Raw genomic sequence first — 25,293 nt, forward strand, 5'->3', positions numbered from 1 at the left:
CCAGCCTTCCATGCACGAAAGTGGGTGCAACTTAGCACGATTCACTCGAGCCAATCTTATCCACGCGCATCCTTCGCGCTGCAACGAAGACAGAGTGGCCTGATAAGGCGTCTCTAAGACGGCTGGACGACTAGGTGCAGTGATCTACTCCCGCTAACCGCATCGCAAGCACTTTCATTCAAAGTCCTTCAAGCGTATGGGGAACAAACACTGTGGCCGCCGGCCGCGGGCTTGACACTTGGAGAGCCGACACGTGAAGTGTCACTCCTTTGACGTCATCACCATCGTGCCATTATGCAAATGTTCACGGTCATCGAGAGAGCACTGCCATCAAGCGTAGGAGGCGCGATCTCCTTGGGTATTACGGTACCAAATATCGTGCTACTGCTCAACGTTGAATGAGGAATGCTCACTCGACTGGCTTCACAATGGTGCCCTAATGTAGGTCATCAGGCATGTACTACCATCCGCTTGGCTAAAACTGATGCCGCGTGATTCAATGTGGTCTCCTTTAGCCTGCTCTCGCCTTGTCATGTCTAGTAATAGAACCAACGCCCACGCTCATAAAGCTTCCCATACACAACCGCAATTCACGATTGGTAATCGTCATGCCGACCATCTTGTCATGCCAATCGTTATTATGATCAGCGAGTGCTGGAGCACCAATGAGGAAACCCTTGTAAGCAGAAAAAATGCAGAATCTCGGCTCTGGCTAAAATATTCTGCTCTATAGTTGGCGCTGTCATAGAAACGCCTCATTTACCTGCAGCCATCGGTAAGAGTTCAATCGAAGACGTTTCGACCACATTTTTATCTCCTACGAACGAAGCCCGGGTATGTCTGGGTCGGCTCACGTGACAACGCAGTGCGCGTTGTAGCTGAACAAGGGTCTATCTCACACTCATATTCTTGTGTGTTTTCTTGTTTTTTTTATAACTGCACACCGTCAGCTGCACATGTTATAGATCAGTGAAATTACGGCCGCAGATTGCGATAGCTTATGTCATGCCTATCACTTGTTCGTACTCACTCTGTCATATATGCTGAACTTTTGGCTGGCAGCGCAGTGATCTTTGGGATCAAAAATCAATTGTGAGGCTTGGGACATCAGTTAAGATTTGACATGGTCATTAACTGCCTCTTGAAAGTTATAGCTATGTTCGCAATGTTTTTCAATACGTTCATTTTTTCCCTTAATTCAGCGTCTTGCATCTGCTGGCTTGTGTGTCATGCATGCTTCATTCGAAGGACGACAGTAGGTTCTGCAAATTATACGCGGTTTGCACCTACAGTTTTCTGAAGTGGCCGTCCTAGAATCGGGCATCCACTCTGTCGTCTGCAAGTACTCTTAAAGGAAGGTAAATGCGCTTTGAGTGTATTTGCATTCATCTTCTAAAGCGGGACTCTCTTAATGATTTACTATGGTATTGACTTGCCTCGGAAAATATAAGCACAAGAGCGAAAATTCTGAGAGCGACATCGGGGAGAGACGTGCTCAAGTAAAGCTCTTGCTTGGGCTAGTTGGTTCATGCTTGAATGTGTAAAGAGCAGGGAGCAAAGATCAGGACAGAAGAAGCGCCGGTCCTGTCGTTTGTGTTCTTCTTCTGTCCTGGTCTTCGTGCCCTGCTCTTTAAACGGAGAGAGACGCTTGACCCGCATCATCGTTATATATGCAACCGGTGATCATACAGATGGCGGTGGAGAGGTGCGTTGAGCTGTGCCCAGATTCAGCACAGGCCAGAGGAGTTTCAGATGGAGGAAACCAAAGTAACCAAGAGTAACTGACAAGCCCAACCGACAAGTGCGTATACGAACTTCAGAACTGCTTCCGTATTGGGCTACTTGTTTGTTACACCGTAAGCTTAAGTTCGTGTGGTCTCTTGTTGTTCTCTTTTGCCTGAGCCTCTCATTCGCTCACTCAGCTGTGAGGGATAAGCGGCGGTACTTAAAGGCACCAACGTATCTTTTTAATGTTTGGGATAAAATAGAATGAAAACTGCACTAATTTCTGCAACATAAAACGTGAGTGCACATTCGAATATTACCTATTACTTGCATGTCAAATTTCCGTCATAAAAAAAAACAGTAGTTATGGGCACACTTCGGAAGCACTTGGACTTCATCAAGGAACCCGTGATCCAACTTGGTAATGATCTCCTTATTTTCCTACCAAGCAGTCGACCTGAAGTGGTGTTTCCGTAAGCATTCCGAATCGAACGCGACGCGTTTGGTCGGGGAGCAAGAGAGTATCGGTAATCTAAAAGCTGATTGTAGCTTGTACCAAACTGCAAGAGTAGAAGACGAATTGCCTGAGGTGAGGTGACAGGGCAAGAGCTCCGAATGTCCGCTGAGTAAAATGAACACACTTCGTTCGCTAAAACGCATTGCCCGTTTAGCGTAGTTCCGCGACGTGAACCTAATGAATTACTTATATCTATAACGAAATGACATGCATATGCAGCAGGAAATGATGGTCGGCTGACAACGACAGTTGATACTTCCTGTGCACCCCGCCCTCAATAACATTCCATTATCGCGAAATACCTTGAAACGCCGTTCGTCGTTAGTCGATGAAATGGGGCAATTTCATTACATAACGCTTCTTTCTGGCATGGTTTTTGCTTTTTGCTATCAATACCCTTTGCTCAATCCCTCACAATAAAAAAAAAATAATAGTGAGAGCGCCCGCTTCAGCATAAGCATGACGGGCTTAAAGCTAATCAAAAATTTAAGATATAACACGCGTAGAAACTAAGGGGTTAATACAATGGGGAAAAGTTACTCGTTCTACCTCCCAAATTTCACTTGCATGCGACCTACATTTCCTCGGAGGAGGCTTGAGAGAAAGTCGAGGGGTTGCCCGGTACTTGGCCAGGCGTGTCTGCGATAACCAAGTGGGTCACTTTATACGTCTCCCTCGTTGGAGATAAGCGTTAGTGGCAGTGTCCCTCGCATTTGCTTTCTGCTCGGAACCCTTTAGACCGCGCTGCTTTAGCACCAGGTCGCGGGGTTCGATTTCCGGCCACGGTGGCCACATCCCGAGTGGCGACGGAATGCGAACACGATCGTGTACCGTGCACTTTATAAAATCCTGTAGCTGGTCAAAATCAGTCCGGAGCTTCGCACAACGCCGTGCCTCATAGCCCGCTGTACAGCTTCTCGATGTCAAATACTCCACACAAAAGTTAATGCTTTTTAGGTACCTAGCACTTTCTAACGGGCTTTCTAAAAGCCCTTTGGGGGCCCTGCACTTTCTATCGGCGAAATTGATAGAGCGCTGCAGGGAAAGAATGTAAAAATATCCGAAGCGATCCAGTTCTTTACTTTTTGCCGTATAACTATATACGATGTTAATCGATCACATAAAATTTGAGGCCGCATGTCTCTAAGTGATGTGCTTCTTGATAGGACTGTGCAAAAAAGTTCAGGTTGAAGGTGGATACTTTTGTTCAGGTATTCGTGGTGTTCTTTCTTTGTTTCGTTATTTGGAAACCAAAATTAAAAGGGGTGTAAGACAATGGGCTACGGCGCAGCGACTACGTGCCCCGCATCGGACGCGGTGAGCGTCGAGCAACGCAGCGTTCGGCGCAACAACGAAATGTGCGCCTGAGCAAGCGACGCACGCCTGAGCCTTAGAAACAGCTCGTATCTAAGGCAACACCGCGTTCACTAGAGGCGCTTTTGTACCGCTTTGAAGCATCGAACTCGTGGCTCAGTGGTAACGTCTCCGTCTCACACTCCGGAGACCCTGGTTCGATTCCCACCCAACCCATCTTGGAAGTTGCTTTTTATTTATGAAGTGCCTGCCGTGATTTATCGCTCACGGCCAACGCCGCGGACGCCGACACCGACGCCGACGACACCGGCTTTTCTGCGACACGAGCTCCTTAACGCTATCGCGTTAAAATGGGATGTCTGTGTTAGTTAATGAGCTACTGGCATATATAAAGAGGAGTCGAGCTCTCGATATAGGGGCGGAGTAAGTGATCACCTGTGCGACTTTGCTATGAGTGACTACTAAAGTTACATTCAGTCAAATTTCCGGTGAACAGAAGTGTGTATATATATATATATATATATATATATATATATATATATATATATGTCTGTTAGCACCAGCGGTACCACATTCGTAATCCATCGGTTAGTTTTGCTTTGCAGTGCACGTGTTTGTGACGTGTTTGTGTCATACAGTGAAGACAGTTATTGAGTCAGCAGTTGAATGCTATATAAAAAATCCTGAATATCTCCTATTTGAATATATGTGACTCTTGGGCAGAGCAGTAAAGGTTGTACAGCGATAGCGGTGTCTATAACTCCCTGAAGGAGTCCGTAAGCTGTACGGACTCCTTATGGCTACTGGTCTCTCGTTCACGCGCAGGTGAACCACTCATTCGACAGCCATATACACTTTCGAATGACGTTTACAACACCGCCTGGAAATGTAACAAAAGTCAGGTCAGCCAATACGCTAGGTATGGATAGTCCTTAACATTTGTAACACGTACGCTGAATGCTCCCCCTGCCATCTCCAAATACCGCTGTCCTGCGCCAGCCCACTCCAACTTGCGCCTGCGGATTTCCTTATTTCATCACCTCACCTAGTTTTCTGCCGTCCTCGACTGCGCTTGCCTTCTCTTGGCACCCCCTCTGTAACCCTAATGGTCCACCGGTTATCTATTCTACGCATTACATGGCCTGCCCAGCTCCATTTTTTTCTCTTAATGTCAATATTAGAATATCGGCTACTCCCGTTTGCTCTTTGACCCACACCGCTCTCTTCCTGTCTCTTAACCTTAGGCCTAACATTCCTCGTGCCATCGCACTTTGCGCGGTACCCTTAACTTGTTCTCTAGCTTCTATGTCAACCTCGAAGTTGCTGCTCCATATGTTAGCACCGGTTGAATGTATTGATTGTGCACCTTTCTTTTCAGTCAGAATCAGAATCTGAACAGGTTTTATTGTGATAATTAGAAAAATTACAAGATGTTAATATAACGAAGGTGGTGCCGAAGTCAAAGACTGCAATGGCACCTCCTGATAGTCGTAAGCTTCCAGTCAGGATCTGTCAATGCCCGCCGTATGCACACCAACCCAGTTTTATTCTTCTCTAAGTTTCCTTGTCATGAGCAGGGTCTTCTCTGAGTGATTGACGTAGGTAAACGTACGCCTTCACAGACTCTAAAGGCTGATTGGCGATCCTGAACTGTTGTTCACTTGCGCGGCTGTCTTGAGCATTATCTTTGTCTCCTCACATATTAATCTTCATCCACACTCTTACACAATCTTGTTAAGATCCTCAATTATTTGGCCAAATTTGTCTGCAGTGCTGCTGAACCGGACAATGTCATCTGCAAACCGAAGGTTGCTGAGATAGTCGCCGTTGATCCTCACTCCTACGCCTACCCAGTTTAATAGCTTGAATACTTCTTCCAAGCACGCAGTGAATAGCATTGGAGAGATTGTGTCTCCTTCTCTGACCCCTTTCTTTATAGGTATATTTCTACTTTTCTTGAGGAGAATCAAGGTAGCTGTGGAATTTTTGTAGATATTTTCCTAGATATTCACGTATTTCTCCTGTACTCTTTGATTACGTAATGCCTCTATGACTGCTGGTATTTCTACTGAATAAAACGTCTTGCCGTTATCCATGAAAGCCATATAGAGAGGTTAATTTACTCTGCAGGTTTCTCGATTGCCTCATTGATAACATGGATGCGATCCATTGTAGAGTATCCCTTCCTGAAGCCAGCTTGTTCCCTTGGTTGACTGAAGTCAACTGTTGCCCTCATTCTATTGGAAATTATCTTGGTGAATATTTTATACAGTAGTGCAAGTAAGCTAATGGGCCTATAATTTTTCAATTATTTAACGTTTCCTTTTTTGTGGATTAGCATAATGATGAGATTCTTCTAGTTCTCTGGAACGCTTGAAGTCATGAGACTTGTCGTAAAAAGGGCCGCAATATTTTCAAGCATGATATATCATCCACCTTTGATTATATCGATTGTTATTCCATCTGCATCTGCCGCCTTTCCTCGTTTCATGTCTCGCAAGGCCCTTCTAACTTCATCGCAAGTTAAAGAAGGAGCCTCTGTTACCGCTTCATTACTACTTTCAAAGAGAAGCCCTGGCTGCTCTCGGTATTATACAAGTCAGTATGGAATTATTCTGCTGCTTTTACTGTATCTTCTAAATTGCTGATGATATTGGCCTGCTTATCTTTCAGCGCGTGCATTTTCGTTTGTCCTATGCCAAGTTTCTTTCTCACTGATTTCAGGCCTTGTCCATCTTTTACTGCTTCCTCAGTCTTTCTCACGTTATAATTTCGAATATAACTTACATTTTCCTTGTTGATCAGTTTTGACAGTTCCGCGAATTCTATCTGATCTCTTGAGCTGGACACTTTCATTCTTTGTCGTTTCCTTATGAGTTCCTGCATTACTTGGGAGAGCTTACCTACTGGTTCCCTTGGTGCGTTGCCTCCCACTCCTAGTGCTGCTTCTGAAGCCAGCCTAGTTAAGGTTTCGTTCATTACCTCTATGTCATCCTCATTCCTCTGTTTTAAGGCTTAATATTTGTTTGCAAGTAGCAGCATAAATTGGTCTGCTTTTACCGTTAGTGTGTCTAGGTTGGCCTATTTCTTCTTGACTAATTTTACTCTTTGTCTCTTCACATTGAGGTAAATTCTAGACCTCACTAGCCTATGATGACTACACTTTATCGTATCTAATACTTCTACATGCTGCACTATGTATCTCCATTAGGGCTTTTCCCGGTCCACTTTCTGGTGCTACGTTTCCTGAAGAAGGTCCTGAAGAAGCATTCTGAAGACGCAAGCCCCACATCTAAAATTTGAACACCGTAATGGATGGAGATCAACGGCTAAATTTTGACTACCTACACTTCTCTAACACGAGCCTAAATATAAGTCCACGCGTATCTTTATATTCCTCCTCCAAGGCAACGCTGCCCTCGCGGCTAGAAACCGAACCGGTGACTTTCGCGGACGTTCAGCAGCACAACGTCGCGTTCGCTGAGCCACCGCGAAGATTTCCTTCAATATAAATTCGTGCACGTTACGCCATTTACAAATATTGATTCACAGGCGCGTAGTTCTTGTTCGAAGTTCACAACACATGGAGGGCAGTAAGACCAATTCGTAAGATTGTTAGTAAGAATCGTGAAATTGGGCATCTGTTTGGTAAAGGCGGTTGGCTGTCAGTCTGTCTGTCTATCCGTCCGTCCTCTTACGCCAACACAGCTCAACTCCATAAGTTGTTTTCAGCCATGGTGACTGGGTATGTGATGATGGTCGTCATGTCATTGTTATTCCACCGCCGTCATTCGAGCTTACGACTCTCATCGTGCCTTCGTCATCACGCCATTGTTGTCATAGAGTCGTCATGCATCCGTTGTCATAACGCGTCATCATGATAAACGACGGACGTATTGGGCGGCCGACGAAGCAGAGCACGTCGTCCACCGTAGTACCTAGGGGCACAACGCGCATTTTGAGGCGCAACAGAGGTGAGACTCCTCAGCAAGATGTCCCCGCATTTCTCTCTCGGGTCTTTTTGGGTCGGGCGAACTCGAGAAACAAGTTCTCGTGTTTCCATGCCGACGCGTCTCATTAATCCTACGGGCGCCGGAATCGCCGAACAATCTCAGAAATTGCCGGGTAGACATTATAACCCGGCAATTTCTGAGATTGTTCGGCGATTCCGGCGCACCAACCAGGCTAGGCAATAGCGTAGCTAAGGACACCTCCCCCGATCTTACGCTTACACACAGAATCCAACACGTCACATGGCACAACTCACAAGTTAACCTCGGCAGCGACCATTACATCATTACCATCACACTACAATTCAAACACAAACCCTTTGCACCCAAACGCCTCAGCCTTACCAATTGGGACAATTTTCGAGAGGCCCGCCAGATATCAGCTCCCACAAACATTCAAGACATTTCAGAATGGGTTCAGCAACTACACGCAGACGCCCAGACATATGACTACATATGTACCTTCTTATCCAACCGTACCGCAACGATACACATAGGCACAGAGCAATCCCTTTCATACGCTTTAGGTAGCTACGGCACGGCCCAAGGCTCAGTGCTGTCCCCTTTTCTTTTTAATCTTTCTATGGTGCCGATGGCGCAAGCATTGCGGTCTATTCCCGATCTCAAGTTTTCACTCTACGCCGATGACATCACTCTTTGGACGACTGGCGGCTCCGACGGAAAGATTCAAGACACTCTACAGGTCGCAGCAGACGCCGTCGTGGCTCATGCCGGGGCTATGAATCTCACATGCTCCCCTCAAAAATCCGAGCTGCTACTTCTGCCATCCCACCGGGGGAGCGGAAAACACATGTCTAGCATAGAGGTAATCCTAAACCACATCCCCGTTACTAGAGTGGACAGGCTCCGGGTGCTCGGTTTACACATTCAAAGCAACCGGCTCAACACATATACTCTACATACACTCCAGACCACAGTCGATCACACCCTGCGTCTTCTAGGGCGAGTCTCCAATAAACATGGCGGACTAAAGGAGGCCGAACTTCTCCGCTTGATTCAGGCCTTTGTTATCAGTAAGATTACATTCGCAACACCATATCTACATTTCCTTAAATCAGAATCAGATAAGATAGACACTCTTTTACGCAAAATATATAAATTCGCTCTCGGGGTCCCCATACGTACCTCCACTGAAAGGCTAATGCTTACTGGAACTTTCAACACACTTTCTGAACTCACAGAAGCCCACCTCACATCCCAATATAGCAGACTTTCCAACACCGCAACAGGTCGACACATTCTACAAACTCTATCACTCCGGCACCCATCATCAAGACTAAATACACCATTCCATATCACATACACGAGAACCTCTGCATCCCCCCACTTCCTAAAAACATGCACCCAGTGCATCACAAACAGCGCAGGAGGCAGCGAGCAAAGGCTCTCCAAAAACAATTCTCCACCTCTAAAGACGTGCTCTATGTTGATGCAGCCGAATATGGGAACAGAAATCATTACGCAATATCAGTCATTAACTCTCACGGGCAGGTCGCTGCGGCCGCCTCCATTCCTGGCTCGTCCTCGGAGGAGGCGGAGGAAGCGGCCATAGCCCTGGCCCTCACAATTCCAAATTCATCAATTATCGTTAGCGACTCCAAAGCAGCCATATATAACTTCGGAGCGGGTAGGGTCTCTAAGCCAGCTTTTTCTCTCCTCTTGGCTCATCCTTTCAATCAAACTGTGGCATTAATCTGGACTCCCGCGCATGCGGGCCTTGCCGGAAACGAGGCGGCTCATGCCAGTGCCCGAGGATTTACAGTCCGGGCTCAGGCATCAGATGCGTCGGACCTCGCCACGGAGGAGGCGCCGTTTACAGCGCGGGATCGACTTATTACTTACCACGAAATCTGCACACACTACCGATTAGACCGCTTAACCTTTCCGCCACTCATGGGCAAATCCCCGCGTAGGTGTGAAGTTCTGTGGCGACAGCTGCAGACTCGCACCTTTCCGTCCCCTTACCTCCTCTACCGCATTCATCCCGCCATTTACCTTTCTCCCTCTTGTAAATTCTGTGTATCTCCCAGAGCAGACTTAAACCATATCATGTGGGGGTGCCCTAAGCACCCCCTTCCCCCTTTCCTCAAGCAATTAATATCTAGTGAGGAGCAGTGGGAGGCTGCCTTGCGCAGCTCCAGGCCCGATCTTCAGGAGGCCATCCTGGAGTGGGCTGAGAGGATAAAGGAGGCCTACTTCAAGTAGTTCCTCCCCCCACCCTCTATTCCATTGCCCCCTTCCCTTTAAAGAGGGATAAATAAAGTTTTTCATCATCATCATCATCTCAGAAATTGAACGCAATGTGCGCTCATGACTAACGTATCACGTGAGTTTAGAGGAAAAGAAAGCTCATTCAACAGTTAGTGGCGATTAGTGATAGCGAGAGTGTAGCCATCAGGAGAATTCACGCTGAATCGAGAGCTGTGGGTGCCGTCATGTTTGACAACGTTATTTCTTACGGTAAGTAATCATTACGCACGCTATACCCTCTGTATAACGCACGTTGACATAATGGTCATAGACCGCCGATATCCAGCAACGTACCGAGCATGCGCAGTGGGCACAACGCTATTTCTTGACGTACATAATGCGTTTACGCTTGGTTGCAAACGTTATTCGAAAGCTCTAATGTTCGGATTCAAGTGCGCGTGATATGGAAACTACGCTAATGCCGAAAGCGCCACAATAATAAAAACGTACGAAATACTTTTATCTAGCGCAGCAGTTTGAAGCAGTAAAGTCCATCATTCGAAGCTTCCTCATCATCGACCTGAACCCGAAGTATTACGCAGTACACTGTCAATTCCACTATGAGCCTTACGTAATCGATGCACGATTCTAGCAAGGCTCCGACGGTACACTTAAAGTACATAAAGCGCCCACGCTCAGTAATATCGCTTTTCTGGAAGGATTTAGTAAAAAATAGTTTTGTATGTAGCAGAGCTCGTCTGGTTTGGGTTTGGGATAACTTTTGCAGAACCCTTATGACTGATGAACTTGTACTGCTCGCGCAGAACCTGTACGTGCTGTCCACTGCTCTATCGCGAACTATTACCAATGCCTGTTCTGCCAGCCCAGAAGCTATATGCGCGTAGAGACGATAGTGTCGGGAGAAGCTAGCCCCACATCTCAACAGCCGTCGATGACGTATTTTTTAACCTTTCGGTAGAGGTATATCTTCAGCACAGATATACAACGGGGATGCCATGGGCCCTTATTCCAGGCTTGCTCTTTCTACAACCGGAAGCTTGCGGGTCACGCCAGAAGAGTACATGACAACGTTTTCGTTAAGTATGTCGTGTACAAAGAAAACCTTATCGCCAGGCAGCGAACGTAAACAAAAACTCGAAGATAAGATCACCACAAGCACTTTGAATGGAGGTGGAAGATTCTATCCTTGCTGCAACAAGAAAAGCACTGGAAATACACGCTTCCTTTGCAGTGTAGCGGTAAAGTGTGTTTGTGGTTGTGTCTGTCCGCCTGTCGGTGTGTCTCTGTGCGTGTGTGACCATAATTCTGATTCTGCTGTTCAATAAGTATCAAATTACAGTGATTTAAATGGCCTTAAAAATCACAACAGCGCAAAAAAAAAACTGTCCTATTGCCGCGTACAAAATTTTGAATGCCAATGTTATTGTTTCTAGGTATGTCATAAGTAATTCGTCGTTATGCGCTGCTATGTCTAAGCAAATAATTGTTTCATTTTTTTTGTTTCGACAATTAATATTATCCTGTGACATCATTTAGTTTCAACGTCAGTCGGCATAATCGATTCTATTATTTCTTTTTCAGTTTGTTCTTCTATTTTTTCTCTTTGTCTTTTATTATCTTCTTTTCCTGTCAGTTACTTTCTATATAATGAAGAAGCAGATTAAATAATTTCTTCCTGCTGCATGGTCATGATATGTTAATGCCGCTGTAGAAAGGTCCCCGCTCAAAGTAATAAAACATTCGAGACGCGCAGCATAAAGGGGGACAAAACGCAAGTGAAGCCATTTGCTAGAATTACATTTCCGGCTCCACACGATGAGATCTTCTGATAGAGAACCTCAACCGTGTACCCCTAATACGCCCGTTCCGCGGTAGCGGTACCCGTCACGCTTCCAACGGCAAGCGAAACGTTTACGAGCAGCGTGCCCGGCGAGGTGGGCCCACACGCGAAGCTCTCCGACGACAAACCCGCGCTGTAGAGGCACCGCACTCACCGGTTCGTCCTCTGGAAGGAGCCGGAGCCCGTCGCCGACGCCGCTTCCATTTCGACGGTGAGCTCGGCCTCTTCTCTCAAGCCTTTGACGCCGTGCGGAGTCGCGCAGACCAGTAGACACCAGCACAACCACGCAGCAGCCAGGAGGGACAGGCAGCGCGACGACGAGGCCGCGGGCCTCGTCGCGGTGCGGGCCACGTGCTGTCCACGGCCGGGCTCGGAGCCGCGGCGGACCATTGCCGCGCGGGAGCAGATCATCCTCCTCCTGCGGCGGCGGCACTCGGAGTAGCGCCCAGCGACGGACACGCGGAGCGGTGCTCGGAGGAGTCGGATGAGTAGTACGCACCGAGCGCGGGCGAGGGTCTCGTCCGAGGGTGGCAGGAAGGAGGGGAGGCGAGTGTGATTCGGCAGTCGCTGTCTTTCCGCGATGCCGCTCCTGCGGCGGCCCTTTGCCGGTCGGGGAGGTGGTGGACGCCGAGCGGCCGGACCGCTTATCAGTCACTGCTCCGCCGCTGCGGCGCAAGCAGCTCCTCCTGCTCGTGGTGCGCGTCAGAAGCACGCCGCTTGGTCACAGCGCGGCCACTTCTGTGCGCCGTCGCCCTTTCTCCACTTCGTCTCTCCTCCTCCTCTTATTTTACACGCTCCCCCCCCCCCCCCTTTCACGATTCTTCGGTAGCACTCCCTGTAGCTTCACCGGAACGCATCGATGCTATGCGAGAGGTCATGTATACGGCACCCCAGGTGATGTAACGATACACGGAGCTGCGGGCAGGTGCCGGGCTTCCCCTGGACGTTTGTGAGGGGCGCTGCGCTTGTGGAAGCACGGATCAGGACCAGTGGACGGATGCCATGGTCGAGGGCACTGTCGCCGGCGCGCCTCGTTATAGCGCATTCACACAGCACTGAGCGTACGCCCCGTGAATGTGGTCTCCTTTCCCTCGAATTTCCGTCCACCGCTAATAAGACCCCACGAGGACAAATCAACCTGTGAGAAGACACATCAACTTAAGAAAAAAATTAATATTGAATATAGGGTTTTACGTGCCAAAACCACTTTCTGATCATGAGGCACGCCGTAGGGGAGGACTCCGGAAATTTGACCACCTGGGGTTCTTTAACGTGCACTTAAATCTAAGTACCACGGGTGTTTCCGCATTTCGCTCCCATCGAAATGCGGTCGCCGTGGCCGCGATTCGATCCCGCAACCTCGTGCTCAGCAGCCCAACGCCATAGCCCCTGCGCAGCCACGGCGGGTAACTTAAGCAAAAAAAATGAGAACACCTCAGTATACGATTTCGTCCTATACGCAAAGCATGAACCATTTATGCTATGTGAATTTGTCAGAGAGAGAGAGAAAGGGAGAGAAATAGAAGACAGGAGAGGCAGGGAGGTTAACAAGACGCACGTCCGGTTTGCTACCCTGCACTGGGGGAGGGGTATGGGGAGGAAGAGAGAAAGAGAGGAGATAAGAGAGCACAGTTTGGCGCACATTTGAAGGTTCACACCGAGTCTGTATACGGTTGCCAAGACCTGTCAACTTGAGGTATTTCAACAACGCGTTCGTGGCTTTCTGTGTCATCGACACGTGCGGCCAAGGTCCAAGGATCTCCATTTCTGAAAATGGTCTAGGGTCCAGCTGGTTCAGTGCTGTCCGGAGAGCTTCACGCTCGACGTCGTACTGGGGCAGATGCGTAGGATGTGTTCAATCGTTTCTGTGGTTCCACAAGAGTCTCACATAGGCGTATCCCCCATTTCAATGCGGAAAGAGTAGGCCTTCGTAAATGCTACCCCGAGGCAGAGGCGACACAATACTGTCGTCTCAGATCGGGAAACTTTTGATGCCACTTGCAGCTATAAGGATGGATGAAGCCTATGAAAATGACACTTCAGGAGGTTGCGAGAAGACCGTGTATTTGTGTGTCGTAGCTTCAGCCAGGATATGAAGCTTTCTTGCAGCCTCGATTCTAGATAAGGAGATTGGAACTGGTCGGGCTTCCAGGTGAGCAGACCGGGCGGCTTCGTCGGTGAATTACCGGCAATGCCGGTATGTCCAGGTAGCCACTCGAATATAATTTCATGCCGTGTAGCGATAGCTTGATGGTGACCTTCGCTTATTTCCTATGTCAGCTGCTCATGAGTCCTATGATATATGACAAAATGCAGACTCTGAAGTGCTGCCTTAGAGTCGCAAGAAATGACCCATTTCTGAGGTGTCTCTTGCAAGAGGTATTTGAGAGCAGCCTGCAGGGCAGCAAGCTCTGCCGCCTTTGACGTTGTCATGTGTGACAGTTTGAATTTCATTGTGGTTTTCTTTGCCGGAATGACAACGGAATTGAAGCCACTATAGAATAATCAGTGTTGCTCAGTTTTGGCTGCGTCGTTCAATCATGTTTCTCTCGTGGAACTCTCGGCGCGCCTACGTCTCCACATCTTTCGACCAGTGCTGGTGACACAGAATACCTAGTTCATTACCCGCATTCGGCTGCAACCATTTGCGCAGCGGCTATATCCAATATCATTGTGGCATGTCCTCATATATGCTCCTGATAGCCCACATCCCTTGTCTGTGCACTTGTTCCCGCCATCAAGCTTTCTTTTTGCCGTAGTTTCTTCTACGGCATCAAATGCCATCGACATACAGTCATGAAGAGCCCTTCATTTCACCCCCCCCCCTCCTCCACCACCTCGGTCGCTACGTCCACCGATAAGCGGGACGCTAAGAGGTTAATTTTCCATCCGTCGTGATTACGTGCAGTCTACTGACAGGTCTCCCTTTAAAGAAATCTGCTGACTGTGCGTCGCTGTATCGGGGCGCTTATGTCTCTTAATCCCTCGAAAGGTCTGCTAGAAGTACGTATACTCCCATTTCAGGATCGTCACCTGAAGAAAATTATTCAGTATCATTTAGAAAGTCTCCCATGGGTTAAAACTGTATTATTGACGCAAAGTAAGCTTAAAGTTTGCTGGATGGAGCGGGTACTCCACTATGTTAGCAACGGTGGTGCTTGGGCTGTGACTGCAAGCCAAGCTGTCTGTGGTTAAAAAAGATACAAGAAAAAAGCGAAAAATAGAGAACCAAAGATACAGGTTTTATTAAACAACGCGTTTGTATTTAGTGCGCTAAGTCACAGTCTATGGAGCCATGGAAATCAATGACCAAATAAATTCCCCAGCTTTGTTGCCGCATTGAAATGTGTGCCGATGGAGCGCGAATTTCGAGACGCGTTTGTTTCGGTAGTTCTCATTCCAACGGTTTCTCCCCCCCCCCCCACTCCTTTTTCTTTCTTTGTCTTTTTCCTGCTTTTTTTTTTTTTACAGCGAACCTGTTTACCTACAGCCCCTGTATGCATCCCCCGAACGAGTTACCAGGGGGCGGGGGGGGGGGGGGGGGGTACCCTGGTCGGCTTATGTCGGTATGGAAGACAGGAATATGCGGGCCAATCCCGGAGATAGTGCAATACCGGGCCGACCCGCGGTGGAGGTGAAGGAGGCTTCAAGCGCTCCGCTAATTTTCAAAAATAAGTTGGGTTCAAATAGAGCCACATAAATTCGGCGTTGTATGAGCAGTAATATATATATATATATATATATATATATATATATATATATATATATATATATATATATATATATATATATATATATATATATTATATATATATATATATATATATATATATATATATATATATATATATATATATATATATATATTTATATATATTATAAAGTGCACTCAGTGTAGCAAGTTGGCGGCATTAAGGGTATGTATGATTTCATAATGTATGCAGCCTAAACAGCTTCGCTGGTAATCAGTCCCCATATTAATGTTGCGGTCTCCCGAATTTTTTTTTTGTTCAATTATTTTTTAGGTTGTTTCAATTGTTTCGACCATCGTTGCGATGGGCGTGTTTCCGGCAGCTTTTGACAAGCAATGTTCCGCGGCCTTTCACTCGCTCAACGCAAAGCACATATCCCTCTGCTGTCACAACACGTGCACGTGCGCATAAAGCTAATGAAAAGTGAAATGATTAACCGCACAGAAAACGAGCGGCGACGATCTCCGCCTGTGCCGATTCTCCGTGGCGCGCTGTGGCGCGGCGGCACGCCTTTTCCAAGCGTCTCGGCAATTGATTCGTTGACAGATGGGCTTGGCAACCTGTCAGCGGTGGGAACCGCGCGGGTGCAGCGCGGCTGAGGCGCTCGCTCGCGCTGCTTTGGAAGCCATCCAAGCGCACCGTCTCCACTGAAGTTTGCCGTGGTTAGGAGGCCGGCGCGGCCGCTGCGCCATTCCTCATTTCCAGACGCGAGGAGACAGAGCCCAGCGGCGGGTCCTCGCCTGCCAGACCGCATCGAGGACACATGTCGAGTACGCGCCAGTGTCAACGATGAAATGCCTTGGCCCCGTGCGCCGCCATTATACTTTCCGGCACGTAAGCAGTCCCGCCGCAACCAAACCTTCGCGAGAGGTGTGGGTTCTGTGCTTGCTCTTCCGCAACGGTTGCAACGGTGGTCTGAATAAAGTGCTTAGTTGGCGCTCTATTGACCTCTCGTTATTTACTACTAAGGGCGGATATGGTATTGCGGTCTTTGGGAGAGTTGGTAGCTATGTCTAAGTAAATGAGAGACGCGAGAAAGCATGCGATATATTGCATTTTCGGTCATAATTTGTGAACTAATGCGGTTCAAGTAAAAAGAGGCTGTACGTCGCCTTTGATGGAACTCCTCATTGTTTGTTTTAAACAGCAATAATAATAATAATAATAATAATAATAATAATAATAATAATAATAATAATAATAATAATAATAATAATAATAATAATAATAATAATAATAATAAAGTTGGCCCTGACAACGCGCTCGGTATTTGCTCCGTGTTGCCGCTTCACCACACCGCACATCGGCCTCCTCGCAGTTCAGAGACTGCGCGCGCGCACTGCGGCAGGTTGCAAGGCCACGTCCATGGCCGGTGAGGCCTCGTAATTCTCGCAACGTCACAAGAGTCATCGCTAGGAAAAGTTACTCAAACTTCGTGTGCGCACCCAATGCTTGCAGTGAAAGCCTTAAAATAATAAGAAGTTTGAAACCAATGTTAGGGTTTGCTTGCGCACGCTGCCTAACGGAACACTAGCTGCGCTTCTCTCCGTGTACTACTATTCGAAACAGCCGCCAATTCTGTTCTTCATATGCGTTGTTGGTGTGTATATATACACACCCGTGGCAAGCTCACGGTTTTCTTCACAGAATAGGCGAAATAGGAAAGACAATTGCGAACCTCCCTAACGTGGCAAAATAGACGTCTGCCGATTTTACAGCGAGTCTGGTAAGGCGAGCCGCGCTGGTGGACCGGGCCCTTCTGGAGATGCAGGCAAGGAGACATCCGGATGTATTCATCGCCTTCAAGTAGACTAAATACTACTTATCTATCCATCTATTCGTGACGTCTCTCGTGCGGCGGTGAAAACAGCATGGTCGACATCAAATGTAAATGCAACACAACGGTTATCGGGTCCCCGAATTTGCTCTGAGACGTAATACTAAAATACCGTAATATAGATGTCACCTTGGTTATATCTCATTCAAATAGACAACAACTTATGTGCGCGTTCTCTTTTTCGAACCAGTGGTTCGATATATTTGTTTCTCACGTCACATTTTACCGCCTCTACGTAGGAGGTCAGCTGGTAGTTTCTACGACAGCTATGGTGAAAGCTGATGGCGTTTTCCAGCAACGCCGCCTGCGTCGAAGCATGGAAGTGGCTGCGTGACCAGGGTATACAGTACGCGCTCTAACCAGCCAGCGTGAAACATAACTTCATAGACCCCTGTTGGTCACATCAAGCCTCCTTCTTCCTGTGAACATCTGCACTTTTTGTTTTCCCTAAAAAAGGCAGACATCATACTCCTCCTGGCGGCGGTGGCCAGCGAACCCTTTTCTCTCAGTCCATCTTTGTCTTTGTCATCCTTGGCTGCTTTACATCTGCAAGTCAGTCAAAAATCGAATGGTAACGGGGCTGTTTTTCCAACTGTTGGCGGCTGGCCCAAGGAATCAACGCAAGTTGTAAGCACCTATAATTGTAGCAGGGAACATGCGGAACTTCGCTCCAAGCGTTCGAGCCGTGGAAGATCCGAGAACAGCGCTACAGGTCCGTTTTGAACATCACTTAAGAGATTAGTGGTCTTCACGGTGTAAACCAGTCTCTGACGAAGTGCCTACAGCGTACGTGCAAAATTATTTCAATTTTTTTTGAAGGGATGACGAATAACTTACTATTGTGAGGAGTTCCAAGGATTTTTCTCATAACTTCGCTTTTTTGTCAGTTTTGCCATCTTTCATAGCTGCGATTGTGACGGAACTTGTAGGTGCGCGATTTTTGTTTTTGTTATTTTGTCTTTCCATTCTCAGCACAAAAGAAGTATTCAAAAAAAAAAAAGAAGATGCAACTCACCTGGATTTCCTCTGTCCAAACACAGAAAATCGTGTGTGCTCGCGCAAACATCTTATTGGAGTATGATGTGAAAATGTATTAACAAGCACATTCCTCGGAGGTGTAACTCAGAGAGAACCATATCCGCGCACCTCAGCTCCAATTGAATAGGTCCCCTCTTTCTCTTTGGCCTCACATCAGACAATGAAGCATTGAGTTATTTATTTGATATAACCATCCAAAGCAACACACTGTCTACGAGACACGCTGTAATACAGAGCCGTGGATTAATAACCACCTGGGCATCGTTAACGAGCCACCATGAGGTCGGCATACTAGCGTTTTTTTTTTTTTTTTTTTGCATAGTGCCCCCGTCGAAAATTGAACCCGCGACCTCGACCGTGCTTTGCACCAGAATGTCATAGTCATTAAGCCACCGCGGAGGCCTAATGAAACATTAAGGTCTGTTGCCCTTTTCACCTCAGCACAGACCACCCCCCCCTCCCTCCCTCCTTCCCTCCCTCCTATGTAAAGCACACGTGCTGATAACGGCAAACCCGTTGAATGCACGCTAAGGCTATTATATATTGAATCAATCTCGGTGTTTGTGTTTTCAGCAGAGGTAGGAAGCAGTTTGCGAGGAAAGGCAAAGCATTTGATCAGGCTCAGGTTGTTCTCGCTAGAAACACATGAATGTCATGCTTCATCTTTAAAAATCAATAAGCCAAGCCGAAAGGTTAAGTAGTTTTGGTAATTGCTGCTAAAGCGTACTGTGATCTATACATGAAATATTACAGTCCGAGCTCCTCTCGAAGTCCACACTCGTCGTGGCTGGCGTGTGAGGTCGGCGTACTTGAACGGTTCGCTTCCTGAGATGCAGAAATAAACAAGAATGAAAGCTCAGCTGGAGTCCCAGGTTTCGAATCGTCCACGTCAAGCAATGAGGAAAACGAAGGAGAAATGAAAACAACGCAACCTCCGGGCTTTATTTTTATTCAGAGCTGGAAAAGCAAGTATGCGTTCCACCGCTGAGAGGAGTTTTCCTACGCATAGAGCAGAGCATGTGAACATAAGGCAACCTGATTAATTTAATTTAATAAATTGGGGGGGAGGGGTTTACGTGCCAAAACCAATATATGATTATGAGACACGTCTTATTGGGGGAACTCCGGGTTAAGTATGGCCACCTGGGTTTCTTTACCGTACACCCAATGCACGGTACAGGGGCGTTTTCGCATTTCGCTTCCATCTAAATGCGGCCTCCGCGGCCGGGATTTGGTTCCGCCATAGCATGCTTAGCAGCTCTACGCCAAAGCCACAAGGCAACCACGGTGGTCATAAGGCTACCTGGCGTAATTCTGGCAAAGGCCATAGGACACATAAAAAAAAAACATCGAAATAAATAAAAGAAAGACAAGCAGTTTGACCCGGACTAAGCTTCAGCTGGCTATTCTACAGAGCAGGACGGTGAAAAAAAAAGGAAAGAAAGAAAGAACGAAGAGGAGCAGATTGGAGAGACTTCAGGTACAGTGTACGCGCAGACGGTCTGGTATGGCGAGAACGCAAGAAGATTTACCAATAGAGGCTATACCGCTCACCTTTTGTACCTCGATAAGCTAGTAGTCGTCCACGGAGACAGCGCAATAACAACACGTTGCCAGAAAACGGAGGGAGCTAAATTTTGAATACTAGTAGTTGCAACAACCCGGATCATGTTCTCAAGAATGCCATGATAAACAGATGCAAACCTGTTACCCCTATGCATAAACTGGTGTTCGGCATACAGTCTCTGTACTAGACGAGAATTAATAGGAGGAATGGTAACACATGTCCTCAACACGGCCTGTCCGTAAGCCGCCGTAGTAGATTTTGACCAAGCTACGCGGTGCGGCAGCGTCGACGCTAGCGGCCGTATTCCGTCGCGGCATTCGGCGGCAACCAGTGCCGCGCTGTAGTGCACTGTTATTACACGAGGCTGTGACGGAGGCGACGGCAGGGCCGGAAGGAGGGATCGGCCCTGCGTGCTCGGCTGCCGCAAGCAGGAGCGTCCTCGACCAGGAAGGAGAACGGCCCTAATTGGGTCGGCGAGCAGGACCCCGCCGAGCCACTGCGACGGGAGAACGTCTGGGGATTGTCGCCTGAATGGCCGTCGTTCATTGCCGGCAGAGTAAGAAGGACGACGCCACTCGCCGCTCATTAAAGCCGCCCCCGTCGGTTCCCTGCTTGGCGGCGCACTTGAAACGGAGCCGCGGCGGTTCTGCGTACTGCCGGCCTCCGAAGACGCGACAGCCGCTCGCGCGCGGCACGCGGAAAAATTTGACCCTTTTCGCGTCCCTCTTTCGCCGGCAGCACTGCCGTATAGCTTGAGTTGGCTGCGCATCGTGTATCTGGTGGGCTCGTGAGCGAGTTGCGACCGCTGTGGATAAGGCGGACGAGAGGTTCGACCGTGCACTGCTCTTTCTTGTGCGCGCCAAGTGGGTGTCGAACGTGACCACGTTGCCGCTTTGAGCGCGCTGAGCTTGCAGTAGAAATGGCCGTGTTTCACTTTCTCCCCTCTCCGTTTGTTCCCCTTCCTCCTCCTGCTCCAGCGCTCAGTAGCGCGGTAGAAAACAATAGTTCAGGCCGACCTCTCACCTTTTCTCTCAGCTAATCTCTCTCTCTCTTCTCTCGCCGAGCGTAGGAATGCTGGAAAATCAGATGCTGGCCAATCGCTAAAATTTTCAGGGCGGAACCCTTGGCGAGGACAGCGTGCGGAAACTCTGAAAGACGTGTGCGAGGCTCCGCTGCGGCATTACTGAGTTTTAGATAGTATGTCCAAGCGTTGCGTGGCGCAAACCTCCGGACGTACAAAAGCACGCAAAGAGAACACGACAGAACGCAAAGGGCCTACACTGAAGTTTGCATGTCCACCAATGCTAGGGTGCCCTGATCTAAAACTCTCTATTGGCTCTTCTCTTTTCTGACGGCCGCATCACGACGGGATAGAAACGTCAACGTGGGCAACGAGGTGGGTTTCTCTCTGTGCTGATCTCCCTGTGGTTGCGGCGCGCCGGCAGAAACGGGTTCCTTCAACTGTTGCCGGCCAAATGGAGTTCTCACTTTTTCTTTAATGCGAGGGTAAATGCCTCACGGCATACAGGGGTATGGGATGGGGGTGAAAAAGCATGATTAAATGAATAAAAAATTATTTGCTTATCTAATGAAGTCCAAGAAGGATCGATAATGTGGTCCCTGCGTCCACGCTGAGCAATCGCTCTTATTATGCGGCGGAAGTCCCGCTGCTGCGAGGTGCCGGAGCCTCGTCGGTTTCAGTGCAGGGCAAACCCGGAGCAGGTGGTGGCTGTCGGCTTCAGTATTTCGTGACTTGCAGAGTGGACACCCAGGGCGAGGATATAACTGGCGAAAGTGCGGCCACTTCCGAGTCACAGCAAGAGTGAGGGCAATCCCGACCCGGATCTTCCGAAGCGCAACCTCCTCTGCACGGGTAAGACCGCAGGGGAGGTTTACCGCACATGGAGGTATGAGAGCACGTGTGCGGCGCTGGAGGTGCTTCTTTCTTGTTAAAAGGAGGGTGGCATCATCTAGGTGAAAGAGCTGAGGCAGTGACGATGGAGAGGTCGCTAGACGGGTCGCAGAATCCGCACTGTTTTGGAAGCTTAGAAGGTCGCGTGGGATCCACTCGATAGATATTGGCTGCGGGATGCGGGTCGCCAGAAGATGGATCTGTTGACATATTTCAAAGCTGCGACTGACGCGTCGCAGAAGCCGTGTAGCCTGGAGGGCATCAGTGCGGTTGACTATGCGAGCCGTGGAGACTATGGGAAAGGCGGCCACAGAGCACAACACTTCTCGAACAGCAAGGAGCTCAGCACAAAAGGAGGAAGGAGGCCCTTGGATTTGAAACCGGGTCGTCTTATTAAGGGCAGGTGCGCAAAGGCAATAAATTGCAATGGTCGCTTCAGTCCTGAATGCTTGCACCAGCGTAAAGCACGATGGAGCCAAGCAGCAGGTGGACGTCCTGAGCTATAATTCGGTCACGAAGTGACGCCGCCGCGTGAGTTGATGTCGGGCGACGTATAGCAGTTCGCTTGTTATCGCTCAGCTGTACAAAACTCCAGGGAGGAAGAACTGGCGATGGCGGTGGTAGAAGGGAGCACGAGAAAGCGTAAGCTCTGAGAGCACATGATGCGTGTGAAAGGCTGGCCTTAGGCCTGCGAGCATCACGTCGCTGCTGCACCAGCTCATCTAGTATGTTCAGCTGTGCATTTTCTTGGAGAGCCACGATCAGGGTGACGCGGGGAAGGCAAGTGATGACCTTCATTGCCTCGCGATTAACAGCCTCAAGGTGTTCCCATTGTGTCCTCGTCAAATGGTGGAACTGGGCTGGATAAACAAGGCGTGGTTACACTACCGCCTTCACCAACTATCGCTCAACATATGAGCGGACGCCGCCCGTCTTAGGAGCAATGCGCCTAATCAGACCCAACGTCTGAATCGCCTGATTTTTAGCGTTGGCGAGCCAAGCAGTTCCAGTACCCGACTTGTGGACCGTCAGACTCAGAATTTTTAAAGTTGAACAATGTTGAAGTGGGGTTCCGGATAGATGAAGACGAATGGGTGTTGCAGAGAGTTTACGCCGCTCCCAGCGATTGGCGACTGACATGTGATCAGATTTTCTGACGGAAAGCCTAAGGCCAACCGAACAAGCGTAAGTCGACGTCATTTCTAAAGCTGATTGAAGGGCAGCGGCTTGAGTCTGCAGGTCATGATGAGTGCTCCAAACCGTGATGTCATCAGCGTACAACAAGAACTTTATGTCGGGTACATCGTGTTCTCACTTCGCGTGACAACGCACTTGAATGTTTCTTGGCCGCGGCGTCTGTATAATAAAACTCTTGGGCGAAGTGCGCGCGCACGGATACTCGCACAGACACGTGAACACACGAACACGCGCACACACACACCCCGTCAAAAACCGAACCCGCGACCTCGTGCTCTGTCGACATGCACATACACGTGCGCACGCACGCACGCATGCGCACACGCACACAAATACGCGCGCAAATGTACACATGCACAAATACGCGCACTCACAAACACGCACACAAACACGCACGCACATATACACACGCACAAATACGCGCGCGCACACACACGTACACAAAAACGCGCACGCAGGTACGCGAGCGGCGCTTCATTTACCAACGCGCTTATTTTCGGGATTGGAGCTGAAAAAACGACAATAAAAATGTTCGTCCTACCTTTCTTCAGGGCTCTTCAAGTCCCCCGGAGTGAGGCGGCCAACCAGACCCATTACTGGTTAACATCCCTGCCTTCTCTTCATTTCCTCCTCCTTTGGAAGACAGCAGCTCGTACGGCCTCGACTACAGCACTCCAACAGCAAATGGGCCGAGCCGAGTCAAGCCCCTCGAGACCGCGAATCCTCCTGGACTGAGGGTTCCTCCCACACTGCTCTCGCCATTAAGATATTATTAATAAAGATGTTTCACTCTCTCTCTCTCCGAGGAGCGAGTTTGGAGCCGGCGCGAATACTTTAGTGTCCGCGTCCACGTGCATTCCAGTGTGACTGCAAGTGTCCCACATCCGAGGTCCCAGATCGCAGTCCGAAGAGCTCACACGAATTAATAGAACGGGAGGTTCGTCAGCCCAACGAACGAAAGAAATCAACGACCGGTACGGCGTTTATTCGAAGGATTGCGCGAATGAGGTTGTCGTTGAGACGGGGCCGAATTTGTAATATTGTGCAATTATGCGTTCAAAACTAGCTTAGCTATCTTGTTTAATTGCATTTTTTATATTCTGTCTAATTATAATTTGCTTATTTGGTTATATATTACTAGGTCTACCGACAATTGTTAAGACAATAAAGATAGTCAGCACAGTCAAGACTTACTACACTGTGATCATTTTTAACTTTTACGGAATAGTTAGAAAATCGCCTGTGGCACATAGCATAATTCTTGTCCTTTAGCTGGATTATTCAAAGAAGCGGAAATTGCTGTCACGAGAAATCGAAACACATATTCAACTAATTACCGATATTCACTAATTAATTTCCTAACTAATTACTATACGGCACACATTGCACTTTACGAATTGTAGGCGGTGGACTTGCGTGACGTATCCACTTGAATATAATTTCCAGGATGACATCAGCTTCGGGATATTGTTTTCCGCAGTGTGGCACGAAATACATGGGCGTTCCAGTTAGTTTTGTGCTTCAGTGCATAAAAGAGCGTTTTGTTAAAAAAAAAGTAAGTGTACCAACAGTGCATTTTTACGGCGAGTTCGATGGCGCGCATCTCCAAATCGGCGTCATTGTGGTAATTTATTCGAAGTGGATACGCCGTGCAAGCTCACTGGCAACAATTCCTAAATTCCAATATGTGCTGTATACGAATTAATTCAGAAGATAATTAGTTAATTTTTGTTAATTACCTGAATATGTGTTTCCATCTCTCGTGCAAGTAACGCTCACCTCTCTGAATAATCCAACTCAAGGACTGGAATTACGTAATCTGCAACAAGATATTTTGAAGAATTCTGTAAAATTTAAAAAAATGATCACCCAGTATGTTGAAATGACAGAAAGCGTAGAAGTGAGCATCAGCGCTGATGGCGCTCACTTCTATTTACAGAACGTCTAACGACAGATGTTGTGCATAGCTAGGGAATGAGGTGTACAGGGTGGAAGCATGGTCCTCCTGCTGCTCTTTTTCACTTCTGTCTAGCGCAAAGGCGCCATGTATGACGAAATACCATCCGAAAAAAAATGATAAAGAAAGCTGGTTAATATGGAAAGTTAGGCCTTGGGTATGGGCGAATTCAAGTTTACTATCTTAATTCGATTTTCACTTTTTTGCTAGTATTGCGTTTTGCTAGTAAGATAGACGTGTTTTTCGTGTAGTGACTGTACAGAGGTCTAGTAAGACGCGCAGTGAGTTTGTGACTAACGTTCGTGTGTTGCCGATATATGGTGCTCTTACTGTATACCTACATGTATACCTATAGTAAAGTGGGATATACGTGAGTTATGCGACATCTTATCCAT

At 48.0% G+C, this 25,293-nt stretch overlaps 1 protein-coding gene across 2 annotated transcripts in view; it reads right to left on the reverse strand.

Annotated features, from left to right (window-relative positions):
• Positions 1-12,316, reverse strand: part of LOC142571847 (fibrillin-1-like) — a 114,016-nt gene extending 101,700 nt beyond the window's left edge. The window contains exon 1 of one of the 2 annotated variants that reach the window (XM_075680502.1): positions 11,793-12,316. In XM_075680502.1, coding sequence (XP_075536617.1) covers positions 11,793-12,049 — 257 coding nt within the window. In that variant the 5' untranslated portion in view covers positions 12,050-12,316. The remainder of the gene's footprint in view (positions 1-11,792) is intronic. The other variant, XM_075680501.1, reaches the window with a different exon arrangement.
• Positions 12,317-25,293: the final 12,977 nt, after the last annotated feature.

Source organism: Dermacentor variabilis, chromosome 2 (assembly GCF_050947875.1).
Source record: "Dermacentor variabilis isolate Ectoservices chromosome 2, ASM5094787v1, whole genome shotgun sequence".
Lineage (NCBI taxonomy): Eukaryota > Metazoa > Arthropoda > Arachnida > Ixodida > Ixodidae > Dermacentor > Dermacentor variabilis.